Source organism: Periplaneta americana, chromosome 4 (genome assembly GCF_040183065.1).
Source record: "Periplaneta americana isolate PAMFEO1 chromosome 4, P.americana_PAMFEO1_priV1, whole genome shotgun sequence".
Taxonomy (NCBI): domain Eukaryota; kingdom Metazoa; phylum Arthropoda; class Insecta; order Blattodea; family Blattidae; genus Periplaneta; species Periplaneta americana.
In genome coordinates, this window is record NC_091120.1 from 31910692 (window position 1) to 31928831 (window position 18140).

Sequence of the window (18140 nt, forward strand, 5' to 3'; positions counted from 1 at the left end):
ACCTCCGTAAAGCAATATTAATTACATATATCTTTGGCGATCGTGTCACCAATAGACACTTTCCAACACTATGGCCTCCAAGATCTCCAGATCTGAGACCGGCCGACTTTTAGTTGTTGAGTTACCTTTAAAGAACGAGTTTTCGTGCCACTCCCAACAATCTTACCGTAACTGAAAGAAACTGGAACTATCAGTGGCGTAGCGTCAATGTAAGCTAAAAAGCTTAGCTTCCCCAGTTAATAATAATTTCATAATAAACCGGCAGTTTATGGAGAAAATTATTTATTAATTTTAATAGAATTTTTATTTACGCGTTAAATATTGTGATGCGGCAGCTCAGGATGATTTGTGATGCAGCAGTAAACAAGAAGCCTGCACACACCAGCTTCCAAGCAGACCGGTTTCTTCTGTGTAATGCACCCCGCAGATTTTCCATCCTTTCTAACTAAACTACCCGTCGCAAGGCAACAAGAAGTTAGCTTTAACATTTAAAATAAGTAGTTTCCGAGTTATCCCTTTTCGTCAGTTGTGTTCAGTTGAATTGTTAGTGTGCATTGTGGCTGATATAATAAATAATGAGTGAAATAACAGTTCCTGGCACTAATTTACTTGAATTTTTTTTTTTAGGACAATTGTATTATCAAGACTGACTTACGAACAAAAGTGTGATTTAAAAGACAAATGACCGATTCCCTTGCTGTCAATGAAGGACACAACCAAAAGACAGACGCATACTTACGTAATGATACTAATATTGTGATTTCTCTAAGTATGACAGGGAGTGAGCTAATGGTATACGTATACGTGTCTATTTGTTAAGAGATATGTGTAAACCGTGAAATCATATTTTACTATGTATCATTTGAGGTCATGCCTTATTGGTGTTACTTACGATGTTCCAACCAATCTTCGACTGTTGACTTGAAATTGACTACTATTTATTTTAAGACTGTATTTTTGTAATACGTTTTCTCATATTGCATGAAAGACAACTTGAGTTAGCTTCCCCTGCTCAAAATTTCATGCTACGCCACTGGGAACTATTGGTGTTAACGGCCAACATATTCTGAATGTTTTCTAAAAACCAAATTGCATTGTTTGTCCAACACAATGATGTTTTTGTTTTTTCTACTATAATATTACGCCTAGAATCTTTATAAAATTATGACTTTCAAAGTTTGAATTATTACCGTACATTTTAAAATGTCTGTTATTGTGGTAATTACTTAGTTACTTGCTTATTTAGTTACTTACTCACTTGTTTATTTATTTATTTATTCTGGCATAGTTAGCAAATTAAAGATAGGTAACAAAAGAGTTATTGGCATAGGCTATTTGTTTCGATTTCATCTAGTGTACTCTGAAAAAAATTAATAACAGACGTGTCCTAATATTGACCTTAGACCCCGACGCTACGGCGCGGGACGTATCGTACCGGTACCTTTTATTGCTACTGTTAAATCATAAGCGTAAATGCAGAAATCAATAGTAATAATAATAATAATAATAATAATAATAATAATAATTTATACTTCAAGGTGATATTTCAAAACAAACCATACGGATATTTAAACTTTTAATGATATAAAGTATAAGTGGAATATGTAGCTAATCGGCTATGTATGCATTGGAGGGGGAAAGGAACTGGCCACCCCACCCCATGAGTGATGCCTTATTGGTGTTACTTATGAGGTTCAAACATGTATTCCGACAGTTGACTAAACAACAACAATAATAACTTAATGTACTCGTAACATTAACGCACGCAGCTTTGATGCTGTGCGAAGGCTACCACCGTAAGCTCGAAGCATGGATGTTTGTCCGTTGTTAATGTGACGTCCATATTTTCTTCGTTGGAAGTCCTGCTACGTGTTGCGTCATATGTGTATAGTTTGTACAAATCCCTCGTGTACAGTTCCGTGACTTCTTCGAACTCTCACTTAATATATTTATTACTTCCTACCCAAACAGCTCTGGCCACTCCCATTCACACGCTGCACAGTTGTCACATTTCTAGTGACCCTCGACCGCTCAATTACTGTTCTTTCAGTTCATTCATAGTTGTGGCAACTTTCTCTCCATGTGGAGATGAAGGGTAAGTGTCAGCTTTTCTACCGCAGTAAGAAAGACATTTATTTATGACAACCAATTAGTATAGGACGGTAGAGGGTCAATCGGCAAAGTTTCTTCTGTGAAACTGTACTCGAGGAAGATGAATTAGACTTTATTCTGTTCAGTGTTGAATTGCGAAATCTTCTCAAGATGCCCAAGGCCTACAATGGGCTGTCAAGCCATTGATTAATGTGAATGAATGTATAACATGATTTATAATTTAATCTGTGTTAAATATCTAATTTTGTCACGCACATATGCGTACGCTTGCGCGCAGTCTTTGTATTTCACACACAAACGCACGCACACACACACACACACACTTGACCTGTCTGCCTGACAACTCCAGGGGTCATATAATTACTGGTCCTATTATCTCCTCCCCCCCCCCCCTCCGGTAGAAAATCATGAAATTGATCTCTTGGAATTTAATACCGCACACTAGGTTTTGGATTAGTGATAGAGATGATAGATATGGAGACGTAATGGAATTATGGCATAGAGAACGGAAGTATCCAGAGAAATCCTGCCCCAGCATCACCTTTGTCATCATCATCATCATCATCTCCGCACTACAGCCACACATGGGCCTTGGCGTCCTCAACAATTCTTTTCCATGTTTGTCTTTCCTGTGCCTTCCTCCTCCAATTTCTCACTCCCAATGCCACCAAGTCATCTGTCACGCCATCAAACCATCTGAGCTTAGGTCTTCCCTTTTTCCTTATCCCTCCAGTTTCATTAAAAAGCAGCTTTTTGGCTATTAATTCGTCTTCACCCATTCTCATGAATGACCAAGCCATCTTATCCTTTCTGCTTTTATAATCGCCACTATATCTGGTTCTTCGTATAACTGGTATAATTCTTGGTTAAACCTTCTTCTCCATATTCCTTCCTCTTTAATCGCTCCATATATTCTTCTTAAGATCTTTCTTTCGAAAGTTCCCAGAGAATTTTCTCTCTTTTTGTCAGAGTCCAAGTCTCCGCTCCATAAATCAACACCGGTCTTATCATATTTTTATAAATTTTAGTTTTAATCTTACAATGAACATCTTATCGCCTTTGTCTACCATATATAATTTCTCTTAATATTTGCTGGGATCTGGACCCGGGTTTCCGGCGTGGAAAGCCCATGCAATGATCATTCGGCTTTTGAAGGAATCGTTGGCCTGGGTGGTGCAGTTGGTAGAGTGCTGCCCTTCTGTGCCCGAAGTTGCGGGTTCGATCCCGGTCCAAGACGATGGCATTTAAGCGTGCTTAAATGCGACAGGCTCGTGTCAGTAGATTTACTGGCATGTAAAAGAACTCCTGCGGGATAAAATTCCGGCATACCAACGCTGATATAACCTCGACAGTTGCGAGTGTCGTTAAATAAAACATAGGTAATTTAAATTCGAAGGAATCATGACCTATAAAAACAATAGAATACAAATTTTTAAGCAATGAGATACTGTTAGTTTTCTAATGAACATACATTTCAAAACTGAATAATTGATGGAGATCCCTTAATTTGCTAATAACGGTAGAGTCATGTACGAATAATTTTGTGTCTTGATTTCACATAGGCCTACAAATCATCGATCGAAAATGTGCCTAAAATATACCATAAAAGAGTTTTTGATAAGCTGATTTCACTCAGATAATGAAATGTCAGTAAAATGTGTGGCTGTAGGAAGTTGTATAAATCCTTCGTTCTTGATGACACTCTTTAACACTCATATAGTTATATAACTGATGAACTATTAAGTTATTTCACCATAACATGATGCCAGAAGACAGCGCGGGAACTTACTAGAATTCAGAGGATGATGGAAATTGCATCGAAACTAGTCAATCAGCTAAAATAACAACACAATTTAAATATTAACACAGTTAAGTTGTTTATTTAATTTAAATAACATAGTAGTTCATCAACAACTTAAATTTGTATGGGTACAGTTATTTTATCACTCATATAACATTTATAACATTAGTTTAAGATATTTACGGAAGCTTGAAAAATATCGAAAATATGCAGAGTATTAGAAATATATAACAATGTAAACTGTCTCACTAAAAAACGAGTGAAAATAGGTTGAATTTTTTCCCATTGCTAAAAAATATAAAACATAAGCCTACAACATTTCGAAAGTCGGATTAACTTCGCTTTTAGGTGAAAAGAAACTTCGTAAATTGATAATGGCCGGTTTGTCCAAGTAATGTTTAATTTTGCTTAAAGAATGTTAAATTAACAGTCTGTTTATTTTTAACGCTTTGTTAATGTATTTTCCATTTGTTCAACATCATCATCATCATCATCATCTTCCTAACAAGTATTAGGCCAAGTGGCCTGTTACGGTCTCAAACTAGAATTTTCAGTCCATCTCTTCTTTGGACGGCCTAGAGATCTTTTGCCATATGGATGGTAATGAAGCAGTGCTTTTGGAATTCTGCATCGATTCATTCGTTCGAGATGACCCTTCCACTGAAGTTGATATTTGCTGATGTTTGTTCAACATAATTTTGTTTAAGATAACCAACACTTAACTATAACGTCTGTTAGCACTACTCAACAGCAGTTGGTAATGATTCTACACATGTAAGACAATTTTTGATTGGCTAAAATTAATCTTATATTCTACATTATAGAGTGAGTCATGAAACTTGCATAAAATGACAACCTGTTATAGTAGGCCACGCTCCATAAACAAACAGTTGACAAATGAAAGTTGTAGGTGACGTGCTGAATAGGCCTAATAATTACAAAGTAAGGTTATATTTCCTCAATGCTATTATGGATACGAAATACGAAAGAAATAAAATAACACTGATGTATTTAAACAGTCCAAAGTATTTTTTAAATGTTATATTACCAGTCATATGCTAAACATTCCCTACAGAGAGACACAAAATATTAATTTCGCAACTTCTGTTCGAACAGCTGTGGAGATATCGACCATATTTAACTAACTGTTAAATGAGTTAACTGACTGATATCCTACATTTAAAATTAACAAACTGTTAAACCAAACTGGTGTTGAAAACATACAATTTTATTAATTAACAAACTGTTTAGAGTTTAACAGTCGTTAAATTTTCAAACAATACTTGGAAAAACCGGCCATAAGTCTATTTGACCTAAAGACAAGTTACAATGTTTATTTGAAAGTTTGATATAGATCAGTGTGTTCTGTATTTAACAGCAATGGAAGAAATACGACATAAACCTCTTTTGGGTAAGCCAACATTGATTACTTCCTCACCATCTAAAGAGGTCACACTCTAAAACAATATGAGTAGTTTAATATCAAAGACGGACATCTGTCTTCTCCGTAGTTTTGATCTAGAGGCAATTTTTTGTTTCACAGTGTTCTTTGTAATATTTAACACAATTTATTTTATAAATGTAGTGTTAGAGTTTGCATGTGGTTTCACTATAACTGGAAAGAGCATGAAAAATTGTATAAAAATCCACAGCTATCTAAATTTCGATCTGAGGTCAGATGTACGCCTTTGATATTAAGCTACTCATATATGTTTTCGCAATTCCATGTATAAATTCCATGGGCTAATCAGTTGATATTGTGATAATGGTGATTTTTATATTAATATTCTGTTTGTGAAGGTGATTATAAAGTCCAAAGATCTGAGATCTGCATGGGGACTCATGGCGTGAAAAGGACAAAGAATTCAGCCCGGTGTGGTCGGCTGTTTCTTTCAGATTCTAACGTTAACATCAGAAAACTTCAAACCACTCAGCAGCAGAAACCGAACCATGCAAATCGTTATTCTGGGCCCAAGAAACCTCCATTTACATACACCGAGCTTATTGAACAAGCTCTTCAAGAGAATGGAGAACTTACAGTATCAGGAATATACCACTGGATCTCGTAAGTACCGTAAAACATATAATTCACTGCATACTGTATCCTATTTTGCAGATTCTTTTTCAGCATGGAAATCTTGCACTTTTTATAGAAACAATTTTTTAATATTCTCTTTGTACTTGGTGTTGACTACATTGCGAAGGACGAAAAGTCGCTTGATCATGATACTTCGAAATTCATATTTTAAAAGGTTACTAAATGAGAACCAACAGAGGCGGCTCCTCAGGGCAGGCAGGGTAGGCTAAGCCTACCCCAACACATTTGGAAAACCTTATATAATTATAATTATATACTCTTGTCTGGCTTCTTAGAAATTCTTCAATTAACTATGAATGGGATTTTTTGAGGGTTACTTGGACGTTGCTTACTACTAGCAGTTCGATTTATCCCACTGGCAGATCACAATGCGTCTGAAGGTAGGCAGTAGCGAAGTTAGCCGACCTTCCACGTAACTTCAAATCTGGCCCTGCAGTAAGCATTAAAAGAGATCGCTATTCTAAATGCTTTCTTAGCGCATGCGTTCATTGCTTAAGCCAGCGCGCTTGAATTCTGCCTACCCTAACGAGAACCCACGAGCATTATCGAACACCTACGATGTGCGAAATTTCTGTTTGAAAGTTTCACAAGTTGGAACGTAGTCTGTTACGAGTACAATAACAGTTTTTAAACAATGTGTTTTAAAATATGTGTTGTTTTTAAACAGTGTATTTTAGAAAATGTGATTTTTGCAAGTACGTACTATATATTAATGTTCTGTATATTTAGTGATTTATAGTTAATGTAAGTGATAACAATAATATTAATGTTTAGGTGAGGGATTTGGACTTTTTCCATTGCTGGTTGTCACAATCAAAAAATTAAGACACAACGTTTCAAAGGGTGTTTTTTTCTCTTCCCTACTTCCTTCCACCTGAAGACGAAGGGAGAACCACCCTTCGAAACGTTGTGTCTTAATAGGTTTTTTCTCTTCCCTACTTCCTTTCACCTGAAGACGAAGGGAGAACCACCCTTCGAAACGTTGTCTTAATTTTTTGATTGTGACAACCAGCAATGGAAAAAGTCCAAACCCCTCACCTAAACATTAACAATCCACCATTGCTTTCCAACCCCTCATTTATAACAACAATAATATTATATTATAATGACTGATATAATAAGTGAACTGTTACATTGTCCATTTTCGCGTCGTAATGACATTGAAAAGAGAAGTATTTTGGACCCACTCCTGCATTAAGCTCTATTGTTCATAAAGTCAGAAAATTTAATCCTTCATGGTATGAAACACTCTATGAAATGGAAATATAAAAATTGGAGATTTATCCTTCGAAGAGGTGGAAAAATTCAAATATCTTGGAGCAACAGTAACAAATATAAACGATACTCGGGAGAAAATTAAACGTAGAATAAATATGGGAAATGCGTGTTATTATTCAGTTGAGAAGCTTTTGTCATCTAGTCTGCTGTCAAAAAATCTGAAAGTTAGAATTTATAAAACAGTTATATTACCGGTTGTTCTGTATGGTTGTGAAACTTGGACTCTTACTTTGAGAGAGGAACATAGGTTAAGGTGTTTGAGAATAAGGTTCTTAGGAAAATATTTGGGGCTAAGAGGGATGAAGTTACAGGAGAATGGAGACAGTTATACAACACAGAACTGCATGCATTGTATTCTTCACCTCACATAATTAGGAGCATTAGATTCAAACGTTTGAAATGGGCAGGGCATGTAGCACGTATGGGCAAATCCAGAAATGCATATAGAGTGTTAGTTGGGAGGCCGAAGGGAAAAAGACCTTTGGGAAGGCCGAGACGTAGATGGGAGGATATTATTAAAATGGATTTGAGAGAGGTGGGATATGATGATAGAGACTGGATTAATCTTGCTCAGGATAGGGACCGATGGCGGGCTTATGTGAGGGCGGCAATGAACTTGCGGGTTCCTTATAAGCCATTTGTAAGTAAGTATGGTATAAAACACAAATGGCTAACAGGAAGTGAAGTTGAAGCTAGGCTGTACTGTTGGCCATGTTTGTTATTGTCATCTAAAGAAGGTACTTGGAATCAGATCATATCTGTAACTCGGTAAATCTAAAGAGACTTCAAAAGAATTTGAATCCAATTTCGGAAATGTTGTCTGAACAACAAGGGTTGCAAGACAGCAGTATAACAATAAACTAGAAAAAAACCGACAAATTATGAGACGGTTGACTGATGTAATAGTATTGTTATGTAAGCAACAGTTAAGTTTTCGGGGTGCATGATGAAAGCGAGCTTTCACTGAATCGCGGGAATTACATAGAAATGTTCTGTAAATTTTGCCTGCCCTGGACATTTGACTACGAGCCGCCACTGAGAACCAACTGTGGTTTTTAATTTAAAATTTTACGAGGTAAAGAGACAAGGTATTGTGATGTTGCACAAATAAAGTTGTAAATTTTCACGGAAATTAATCTTTTCAGCATCTTTGATACCCGAAAAGTCGTTCACGATCGTCTGTATTTACAACGATTTCTCCTAAACCATAAGACAGATTTTATTGAGAGTCAGTACCGGTATGTAGCCTATCTGCGAGAATGGCATCCCTGCATAAGTAAAAAATAATCATTTTTACGAAGCATAACGATAAATATGAAAATAATAATAATAATAATAATAATAATAATAATAATAATAATAATAATAATAATAATATCACCTTCACATTTTAAACTTTGCTCTAGAATATGCCATTAGGAAAGTCTAGGAAAACAGAGAGGGTTCAGAATTGAACTTATTTACTTTTTATTATTTCAACTGACAAGATACATTGCATAGGGAAAGTTAATAGAACGTGTTACATCTGCTATGTTTATCTGGATGATGTATTGTATTGTATTTATTAACATTCCATGGTATTCATACATGCTTACAGCTAGAATATGGAACAAGCCAAAAACTTAATACTATTATAAAATCTTAATTTATAGTCACAGTCTAGATGAAATATATACAGAAGAGATTTACAATATAGTCTATTAGTACAACACAAAGTTTTAGTATCAATTTCATGAAGTGTTATTGAATGTCATGAATTCACCTACAGAATAGAAGGCGTGAGAAATTAGGTACTTCTTTAATTTGGCCCTAAATAATTTTGTTTTGAGTTTCATTTTTTATATCGTTAGGGAGACTATTAAAAATTTTTACTGCCATATAACACACTCCTTTCTGATACCACGATAGACTTGCCGATGGAGTATGGAAGTAATTTTTTTGACGTGTATTTATGCTATGAACTGTTGAATTAGTTATAAAGTTTTCACGATTACATACGAGGAAGGTTATTAATGAAAAGATACACTGACAAGCCATGGGCATTATTTGTAGTTTTTTTGAAAATAGTCCTACACGATTCCCTAGATTTGGCACCTACTATTGTTCTAATTACTCTTTTTTGTAATAGAAATATATTGTAACTATCTGTGGAATTTCCCCAGAATATTATTCCAAAACCCATTACCGAGTGGAAGTATGCAAAGTATATTGTTTTTAAGGTATTGATATTTAATATCTTTTGCATAGATCTAATAGCAAAACAAGCTGAATTTAGTTTGGGGGTAATTTCTTTAATATGATTTTTCCAATTTAACACATTATCGATTTTTAAGCCAAGAAATTTAGTTGTTGTTGTTTCTAATAGGGATCTATTATTAATTATTGCGCTAGAAATTTTCGACATTGAATTTGGACATGATTTAAATTGAATTATGTTAGTTTTGTTACAATTTAATACTAATCTATTGACTGAGAACCAGTCACATACTTTGAAGAGAATTTCCTCTGTGAATATGTTAGAAGAAAATCCACAAACTATTAGGGAAAACACGGCAATTTTACTTGAAGCAAGTAATGAGGTAGGTTTGGAAATAAATCCCGAAAAGACAAAGTATATGATTATGTCTCGTGACCAGAACACAATACGAAATGGAAATTATAAAAGTTGGAAATTTATCCTTTGAAGAGGTGTAAAAATTGAAATACCTTGAAGCAACAGTAACAAATATAAATGACACTCGGGAGGAAATTACGCAGAATAAACATGGGAAATGCCTGTTACTATTCGGTTGAGAAGTTTTTATAATTCAGTCTGCTCTTAAAAAACATGAAAGTTAGAATTTATAAAAGTTATATTACCGGTTGTTCTGTATGGTTGTGAAACTTGGACTGTCACTTTGAGAGGAACAGACGTTAAGGATGTTTGAGAGTAAGGTTCTTAGGAAAATATTTGGGGCTAAGAGGAATGAAGTTACAGGAGAATGGAGGAAGTTACACAACGCAGAACTGCACGCATTGTGTCACTTTACATAGGTTAATTAGAAACATTAAATCCAGACGTTTGAGATGGTCAGGGCATGTAGCACGTATAGGTGATTCAGAAATGCATATAGAGTGTTAGTTGGAAGACTTGAAGAGAAAATACTTTTGGGGAGACTGAGACGTAGATGAGAGGATAATATCAAAATGGATTTGGGGGAGTTGGAATATGGATTACTCTTGCTCAGGATAGTGACCTTAAGTACTGGTATTTTGCTGGCATTTTTGTAACTATGTATATTTGTATCAGTATTATTCATCTCTCACTAAACTAATTAATCTTGAATCCTGAATGTGTCTTAAATGAATAAATAAAGACGACAAATGAACAGTCGAACGGGTGAACAAAGGGAAAATTCTAGAAATGCTGAAAACGTTAAAATTCTCTATACAAAATTTTCGCATATACAGTTAAACCCCACTTAACCGAATTTCGGTTGACAGAAATCAGGCTTATCCGAAACAACGTCGCAAAAAAGGTCCGTGTTCTGTTAATCCCTGTAATATTTTGTTCATACCCTATAGCATGGCTACAAATTTACGTCTCAATGTCCTCACAGCAATGCTACATCTACATCCATCTCCATCCCCCAAACACCTGTTTTGTATAGTAGGCCTGAAGGCTGGTTCACAATAAATCGGAAACGGCAACGATAATGAGAACGGAAATAATGTTAAATGTGAGCATTCACAATTAACTATTGTGAATGCTCACATTTAAATACATTTATTTTAACAATATTTCCGTTCTCGTTATCGTTGCCGTTTCCGTTCCCGGTTTATTGTGAACTAGCCTTAACCGGGCTCGGCCAGTCCCGTTAAGTGAAACGTTCTTTTCGTCCCCTTCCTCCCATCTACTCGGGAATTACAGGATTATGGTGTAGGCTATGCATTCGAGCCGTTTCCAATTTCTCATTAATTTTAGTTGTGTTGCAGTTATCGCGTTATCGGCACGTCTTATTCTTTAGTTACCCGAGTGCGATGTCGAGTAGAAGAAAACTCATAGGCTAAGTCAAGTGCTGACGTGATATTGCAGCTCGCAAACGTTGCGAGAAAAAAGAGACAGAAGATTATAACTGATTATTGGATGTAAAATTGATGTGCAATTACAATGTTAAATTAATTGAATTTTTGTTTATAATTTACATACCCAACGATCTCTTTTCTTACTTATTTTTACCAAAAATATTTCTCAACGATTATCCGAAAAATCACGTTATGCGAAATGGCTCCGCCCCTTTATTTCGGATAAACGGGGTTCTACTGTATAGATCGCTCGACGTAAAGAGTAACAGTTCTTAGATACTGTATGTTTTCTATGCTGCTTCAAACACACGGAATCCAGATTCCTTGATGTAAGGCAATAACGTTCAACTCCGCATAAATATATTCAATCATTTTGTTTCTTTGAACAGTATTCAACGCAAGTAATAGCCGCATAAACGAGATATTGTCGCTGGCCGATACCTTATCGGCATCGTAATTCCTAGCAAACAGAGTGCGGAAGCTGCAATATTGCTGCCACTTATCGCATGTATTGTACTGCAGATTTTATACGTACGTCAACCTCAATTATAGGTACTGAAGCCAAAGGCAGACTTTCTTAGTTTATTTACTTAATAACAATTTAAAATCTTTGCTATAACTGAGTACATCATAGTGTCAATCACATTCCATTCAGCTGGCAGCTCTATATAAAAGAGTTAAGTTCTATCCTCGAAAATTTCCGTAAGATTTCTAGTGGCTAAAGCGGCTAAAAAGAAATTTGTTTTCTGGGAGTATTTTGATAATATCTGTCGTTCTTGTTCCACGTATATTCCTTTTTATAATGTATTCGGTGGTCTAGCAGTTGGACCCGAAGTTCATGGATTCAAACCCGGGCGATTGCGATGAAATTCTTACAGTAGGTCCCTGGGGAGAAGTTCTAAAGCTGAGAAATCTTGTCGTAGATTTATGACACACAAAGAACCCATTTCTAATAGAAGGCATCAGACAAAATTTTTAACAATTTCTCGCCCACGTTTAATATCGTTCTGCAATTGAAAGCATCCTTATTGTCGCATTATCTAATAGATTTTGTAAGGAACATTAATCATAATCATCTACAATATCTCACAAGCAAACATCCTCATGGGGGCAGGTAAAGTTAATTGTTTTTCTTCCGCCATGTTAATAATGTCAAAACAAATGTTTATATAAATTTGGGCCACTCGAGCGCAGTTACTCGAGGGTCCCCCAGAATTTAAGTTTCTCTAGGACTGTTTACAGAAAAAAACACAATTTCATGGAAATATTTATAGAAACAGATACAGCAATTGTTGAGCTATTTTTAATGTATATTCCACCGGAAATGAGACATTTGTCATACCGTGGGATCAACTTTTGTATCCCTGTGTCGTAGAAGTCTGCGCCTGGTCTCGGAACCAGTATGTGACCGCCATCTGAACCTCTCTGTTGACCCAACGGTATGAGAAATATCTCAATTCGGGTGGAGAATATGTTGGAAAATAGCATAATAATTGCTGTATCTGTTCCAAAAAATCTTTGCATGAAATTGTTTTCTTTCTGTAAACGGTCCCAGGGAAACTTAGGCCCACTTTATGGAAGGCCCTCGTAATTGCGATCGAGTGATCCAAATTTGTATAAGCACTTGTTTTGACATTATTAACTTGGTGGAAGAAAAAAATAACTTTTGTAGCTACCCCCATGAGAATGTTTGCTTGTCAGCAGCAGTAAGAGCCAATTTTGTTGTTGTTTTTTTTTTTTCAATTTAATTAATCGTTGTACTGCGACAATAAATTAAGTATATACATGGTTAGTCAAAAGTCAGGGCATGGGTGAACATTTATCGAAATAGGATTTACGTAAAAATAGTTCCACTTATATTTTATTTAAGTCATTAAATAATACAAAATTACAATAAGCTTAGTCAAAATTAAAAGTATTTACATACACAATAACTAAAAATATACAAGATATTCTTGTACTGTGTAAAAGTTTTTGTTAAAAAGCTCGTGTTTGAATTTAATTTTGAAAATTATATTATTATTGACATTTCTAAAGTTAAGTCGAATTTTATTTAAAAAGTTTCACACCAACAACAAAATGGCTATTGAAAGTTTTGACGGCATTTATCTAGCATCCCTAACCATAAGCACTTTGGAGGATACAGTTCGTTTTAAACAACGGTACGCCCAGATTTTCAGCTCCAGACTTCCCTCAAGTTCAGTCAATAACTGGTGCCTAGCACAGAGTGCGGGACACCATGAGATCTCTCACCCCTCAAATACGAATAGGTTGAAGTTCGCCCTCCGCCTGAACATGTATATGGAGCAGGAAATTCTGGTGTTTGTTCTTCTTAATAAAACCGACTATTTCCGTTTAAGTACATACGTTCATTACCAGCATATTTAACCCGCATATAAAGCTGGATGGATACCAAACAATCACGGTTACTTTATTAATTATTCATTCAGAAATGCTGGTTGTTTCGTAATATAACAAGGATTAAACCGAAGGAACATATTAAGAGGCTTTCTCATTTGATTTAAACAAAACAAACAATACAACCAAAATATGTGTATTGCATTGATATGGTTTAAGCTCCTGAGACCGATAATAAAGATTTTCAATTTAAAGAAGGTAATGATACTAAATTATACTAAATTTTACTTTAATACGACATTGGCGTGTTTTGAAGCATTATAAATGAGATTATCATATCCGATAACTGAAATTGAGCCTATACTTCCATATTCTAATTATATATAGGCTAAAGAAAAATTTACAATTCTCCACCCTTGTTAAAGACGAGAAAAACACATTTTGAATCCATCTACATATATACATACATAAGCCATGCGTGCATAATACATACATAATAGTATTTTGCTAGTGAGGCTGAGGATTCGTCATGTGATTACCTAACATTTCCCTTACAGCTGAGAAAATCTCGAAAAAATCTCAACCAGGTAACTAACTCTAACGGGAATCGAACCCACGCCCGAGCACAGATCCGAATCAGTAGGAAAACGCTCTACAGCTCGAGTCATGCTAGTAGTACTCGGTACTTCAGTTTATGTGATATTTCACGATAGTGACAGTTTTTTTATCCAAGAGGAAATGCTGACCAGAAAGCTAGATTTCTGAAGGTATTGAACATGTTGATGAATAAAGTTTGCTTAAGGACACAAAAAATGACGTTATCTTCTCGCGTAATTCGAGAAAATCTGTAGATGGATCACCTTGAAAACTGATTCTTTCAACATGCCCCATATGTACACATCTGGGGTCGTGAGATCCGGGGAGCAGGAAGGGTACGGGAATGGAGTTCCGCGAGAAATTAGGCGATCTTCAAAGTGTCGTTGCAGAAAGGCAAGTGACTCCCCCACGGTGTGGGCTGTAGCTCCATCTTTTGCATCCATTGTCGTTGGAGGGATACATTTCTGGCGCGACAAAAACGGCGCAAATCCCGCACGAATGAGGTAACAATGAGGTCTTTGTAGAGTACTTGTTTACTGTTTTTGGATTCTGTGCAGTATCCTCGACAAAATAAGGGCCCAATATTCTATGACCGGACACGGCGTACCAAATCGTAACCCGCGCACCGTGCAGTGGTTTTTGTACAACGACATCAGGCCGTTCAAATCTTAAAATAAGAGTTGTTTGTCGGTTAATATAGCCATCGATGTAAATATGGCTTTTATCTGAAAACCATAGGTTGCATATGGATCCTGCTATTGTTCTTTAACGTAAAGCTAACTTGCCCCATTCTGACGTCTACTCCGTACGACCGGAAATACGAGTAATAAATGTTCCACGATAAACACCTTCTCCTCTATTGTGAGAGCCATATTGCAGAAATCAACACAACGCTGAATTCACAATATATCAAACTATTGTAGTCAATCAGTGGCGGCTCCTGCGTATTTCTTAAGAGGAGGAAAGAAGGTAACAGGACGAAATAATAATAATAATAATAATAATAATAATAATAATAATAATAATAATGATAATAATAATGTTTTATTTTCGCTGGCAGAGTTAAGGCCATAAGGCCTTCACTTCCATTCAACCAGCCTTAATCAATACAAAATACGAATAATCAATACGAAATGACACCTTCTTGAATGAAACATGCTACAAATTAGCCAACATGCATATATGTAAGATCAGGTAGTGTTGGGGTTGGCCTTCCCTTCTGTACAGCAATAATCTGTTCTTGTAAACTGAGTTTCCTAAATTTTCCAAAATATATAATGTTTTCATTTCCATTCATTGTTGAATAATTGCACAAATTAACAATTACAAGGAAATTCACCTCGCAGCATTTTTCGAGCACACTACAGCATCATACATGTTGGAAGAGACTATAGCTACTAACACGTAATCGGAACCGCGGAAATGGAAATGGGAAATAATCTGAGGAAAGCGAGAACACTGCACCCATCCACGTGGTTTGTGTTGCCAAATGTACATTTTACAAGTTCAGTATCACATGCTTTTGAAGAATATCAGTTCTTGTAAAGCCATACTACCATTATTGTTCAAAGTTGTCGGTGACCAATTTTTTATGTTAGAAATAATGTAGTTTGGGGTACCTACTTTCAATTTCAAATATATTTGTACAAAACTGACAACTTGGCTGTTGCCCTGTCTAGTACACAATGAATGGAAGTGAATTTCAGGGGCCAAAAAGATCTGCGATACTAAAGTAGAACTACTTTCTCTTTGTTTTATATAAACCCGACTTTAACTTTCAAATATCCTTGAAAGTTTCAAATCATGAATAGTAGCCTATATAAAATGCAATGAATAATATATCTGATTCATAATTTTAAAAGAGCGTTGCATTAAAACTGTTTTTATGTGTGTTAATCTGGTTGAATTCAAGATCGTTAGATGGCAGCGGTACCGAGCTTGCTGCAAGACCAGTTGGTTTCTATTTCCCGCCCATGCGCTGATTCAGAGGAGGATCTCCTCCCTCTCCGTTCATTTACTCGCTTTAAAACTCTGCTTCTTTCTCTGGCCGCTAGTGCGCTGTTGTCTATGTGTGTTAACTGCAATAAAGGAGGAATGGATTGACTTTCCTCCACACAAACAAACTCGCATCTTTCTCACAGTTTTCTAGCAGCACATGAGCGCGCATCGTTCAAAACTCGATCAACCGAGGTTTTCTTATAGCTGTGAACTTAAATATTATCGAATCTTCCTAGACTTTCAAGGCACATATTTTATTTGGTATTTACTTTCAAAATAAGACAAATGTGAGGAGGACGTTCCTCCCTTCCCTCCCCCGAGGAACCGCCACTGTATGCAATAAATAAATACTTCGTTGCTAGGGAAACGTGGACAGCAGATGAGCAATAATTTCAGTGTCGCTTGTTTTGTCGCATACCGCATAAATACAAGACGTATCCTATTTTTCTAGACGGAGATAATGAGAGGGGAAGTGTGCAAAGTGTTGTTGGGATTATGAAGGAAAGATGGGAAAACCTCGACAAAAACTTCCACAGCCTTGGTTTTGTCTAGCACAAATTCAACTCCGCTATTGCCGAGATTTGTACTCGGATATGCGGTTGTCGTAAATAAGTGACTTGCCAACCAAGCCACCTCTACCAAGCCGGGTGAGTATCAAGTATACTGCTTGTTACAGCGTCGATAAATGAATAGAAGGACGTCAGATAATGGCGGTCATTGACCTGGTTTCGAACAAACAGCAACAACCGTTGTGATGAACATGAGGGTTATTATCATGGTCAATAAAATAATGTATGTTTCGTACCAGGTGATGAGCCCGCACGTGCTAAGCCCGTTCTGGGACTTCGTATTAACAGTTCTGACTCGAGAAAAGCAATGCGTTGTTATGGACATAATCAACATTTCCACAACCCATCCGAAAGATAGTGAATACTTATTTTATTAAATTGCTAGCTGAAAGCACCCGGCGTTGCTCGGGTTTTCCTTTCTGCTTCTATTTTTAATTAAACTGATTATTAAATTTTCGGAAATCTCGGAAACCTAACTATACACAACCAAAACGAATAGTCTTTACTAAGCTTTCCTCGCCCATAAAGATGAATCTTTACTTAACATCACTTACATGAATTAATGAACTCCTTAGCCAAATGCCTGCCAGGGTTAACTCAATTTAAAACAGTTGTAAATCAGCCACCGAAAAGAAAACATTTCATCATGTGCCTGACGTTAAACTGTTGTTTTAAATTTATTTATTTATTTGTTTTTATTTATTTATTTATTTTTATTTATTTACTTATTTATTTATTCTGGTGTAGTTAAGGTCATTAGACCTTCTCTTCCACACCGTCAGAAATACAAATAAAGTAATAGAAAAATCAAACTACAGACAAAGTAAAACCCAACGAAAATATAATTCCTTCTCCTCTTTCTGATCAGTTTCAGCATCGAATCAATATATAATTTAATTTATATTGGAAGATTTTTTTTACCTCTTGACCGGACCGCTGTACACCCACTTATATCATACCCAGTTTTTTTAAAATATAACTTGAAACTGTATCTCATAAATTCAAAACATACTGTATTAATTCCAATTTTATACACAGAATACAGATACAATATAAACTCGTAATAAGTCATTTCGTAACATAAAGGCTAATATTCTGAGAAACGTATAGGCCTACCGGTATTTTAGAAATTAAGATTTTTATTTCCACAACGCTTAACATACTAAATTTGCAACGTGATTATGCAGATATAATTTCGCAGCAACACATTTTTGGGACGTGAACAACAATATTTTGAGAATTAATACAGTGTTTTTTTTTTCAG

General features: G+C 35.8%; 1 protein-coding gene across 1 annotated transcript in view; it reads left to right on the forward strand.

The window, feature by feature from the left end:
- Positions 1 to 18140, forward strand: part of LOC138698783 (uncharacterized) — a 42929-nt gene that overhangs the window by 5984 nt on the left and 18805 nt on the right. The window contains exon 2 of the mRNA XM_069825007.1: positions 5714 to 5978. Coding sequence (XP_069681108.1) covers positions 5714 to 5978 — 265 coding nt within the window. The remainder of the gene's footprint in view (positions 1 to 5713; positions 5979 to 18140) is intronic.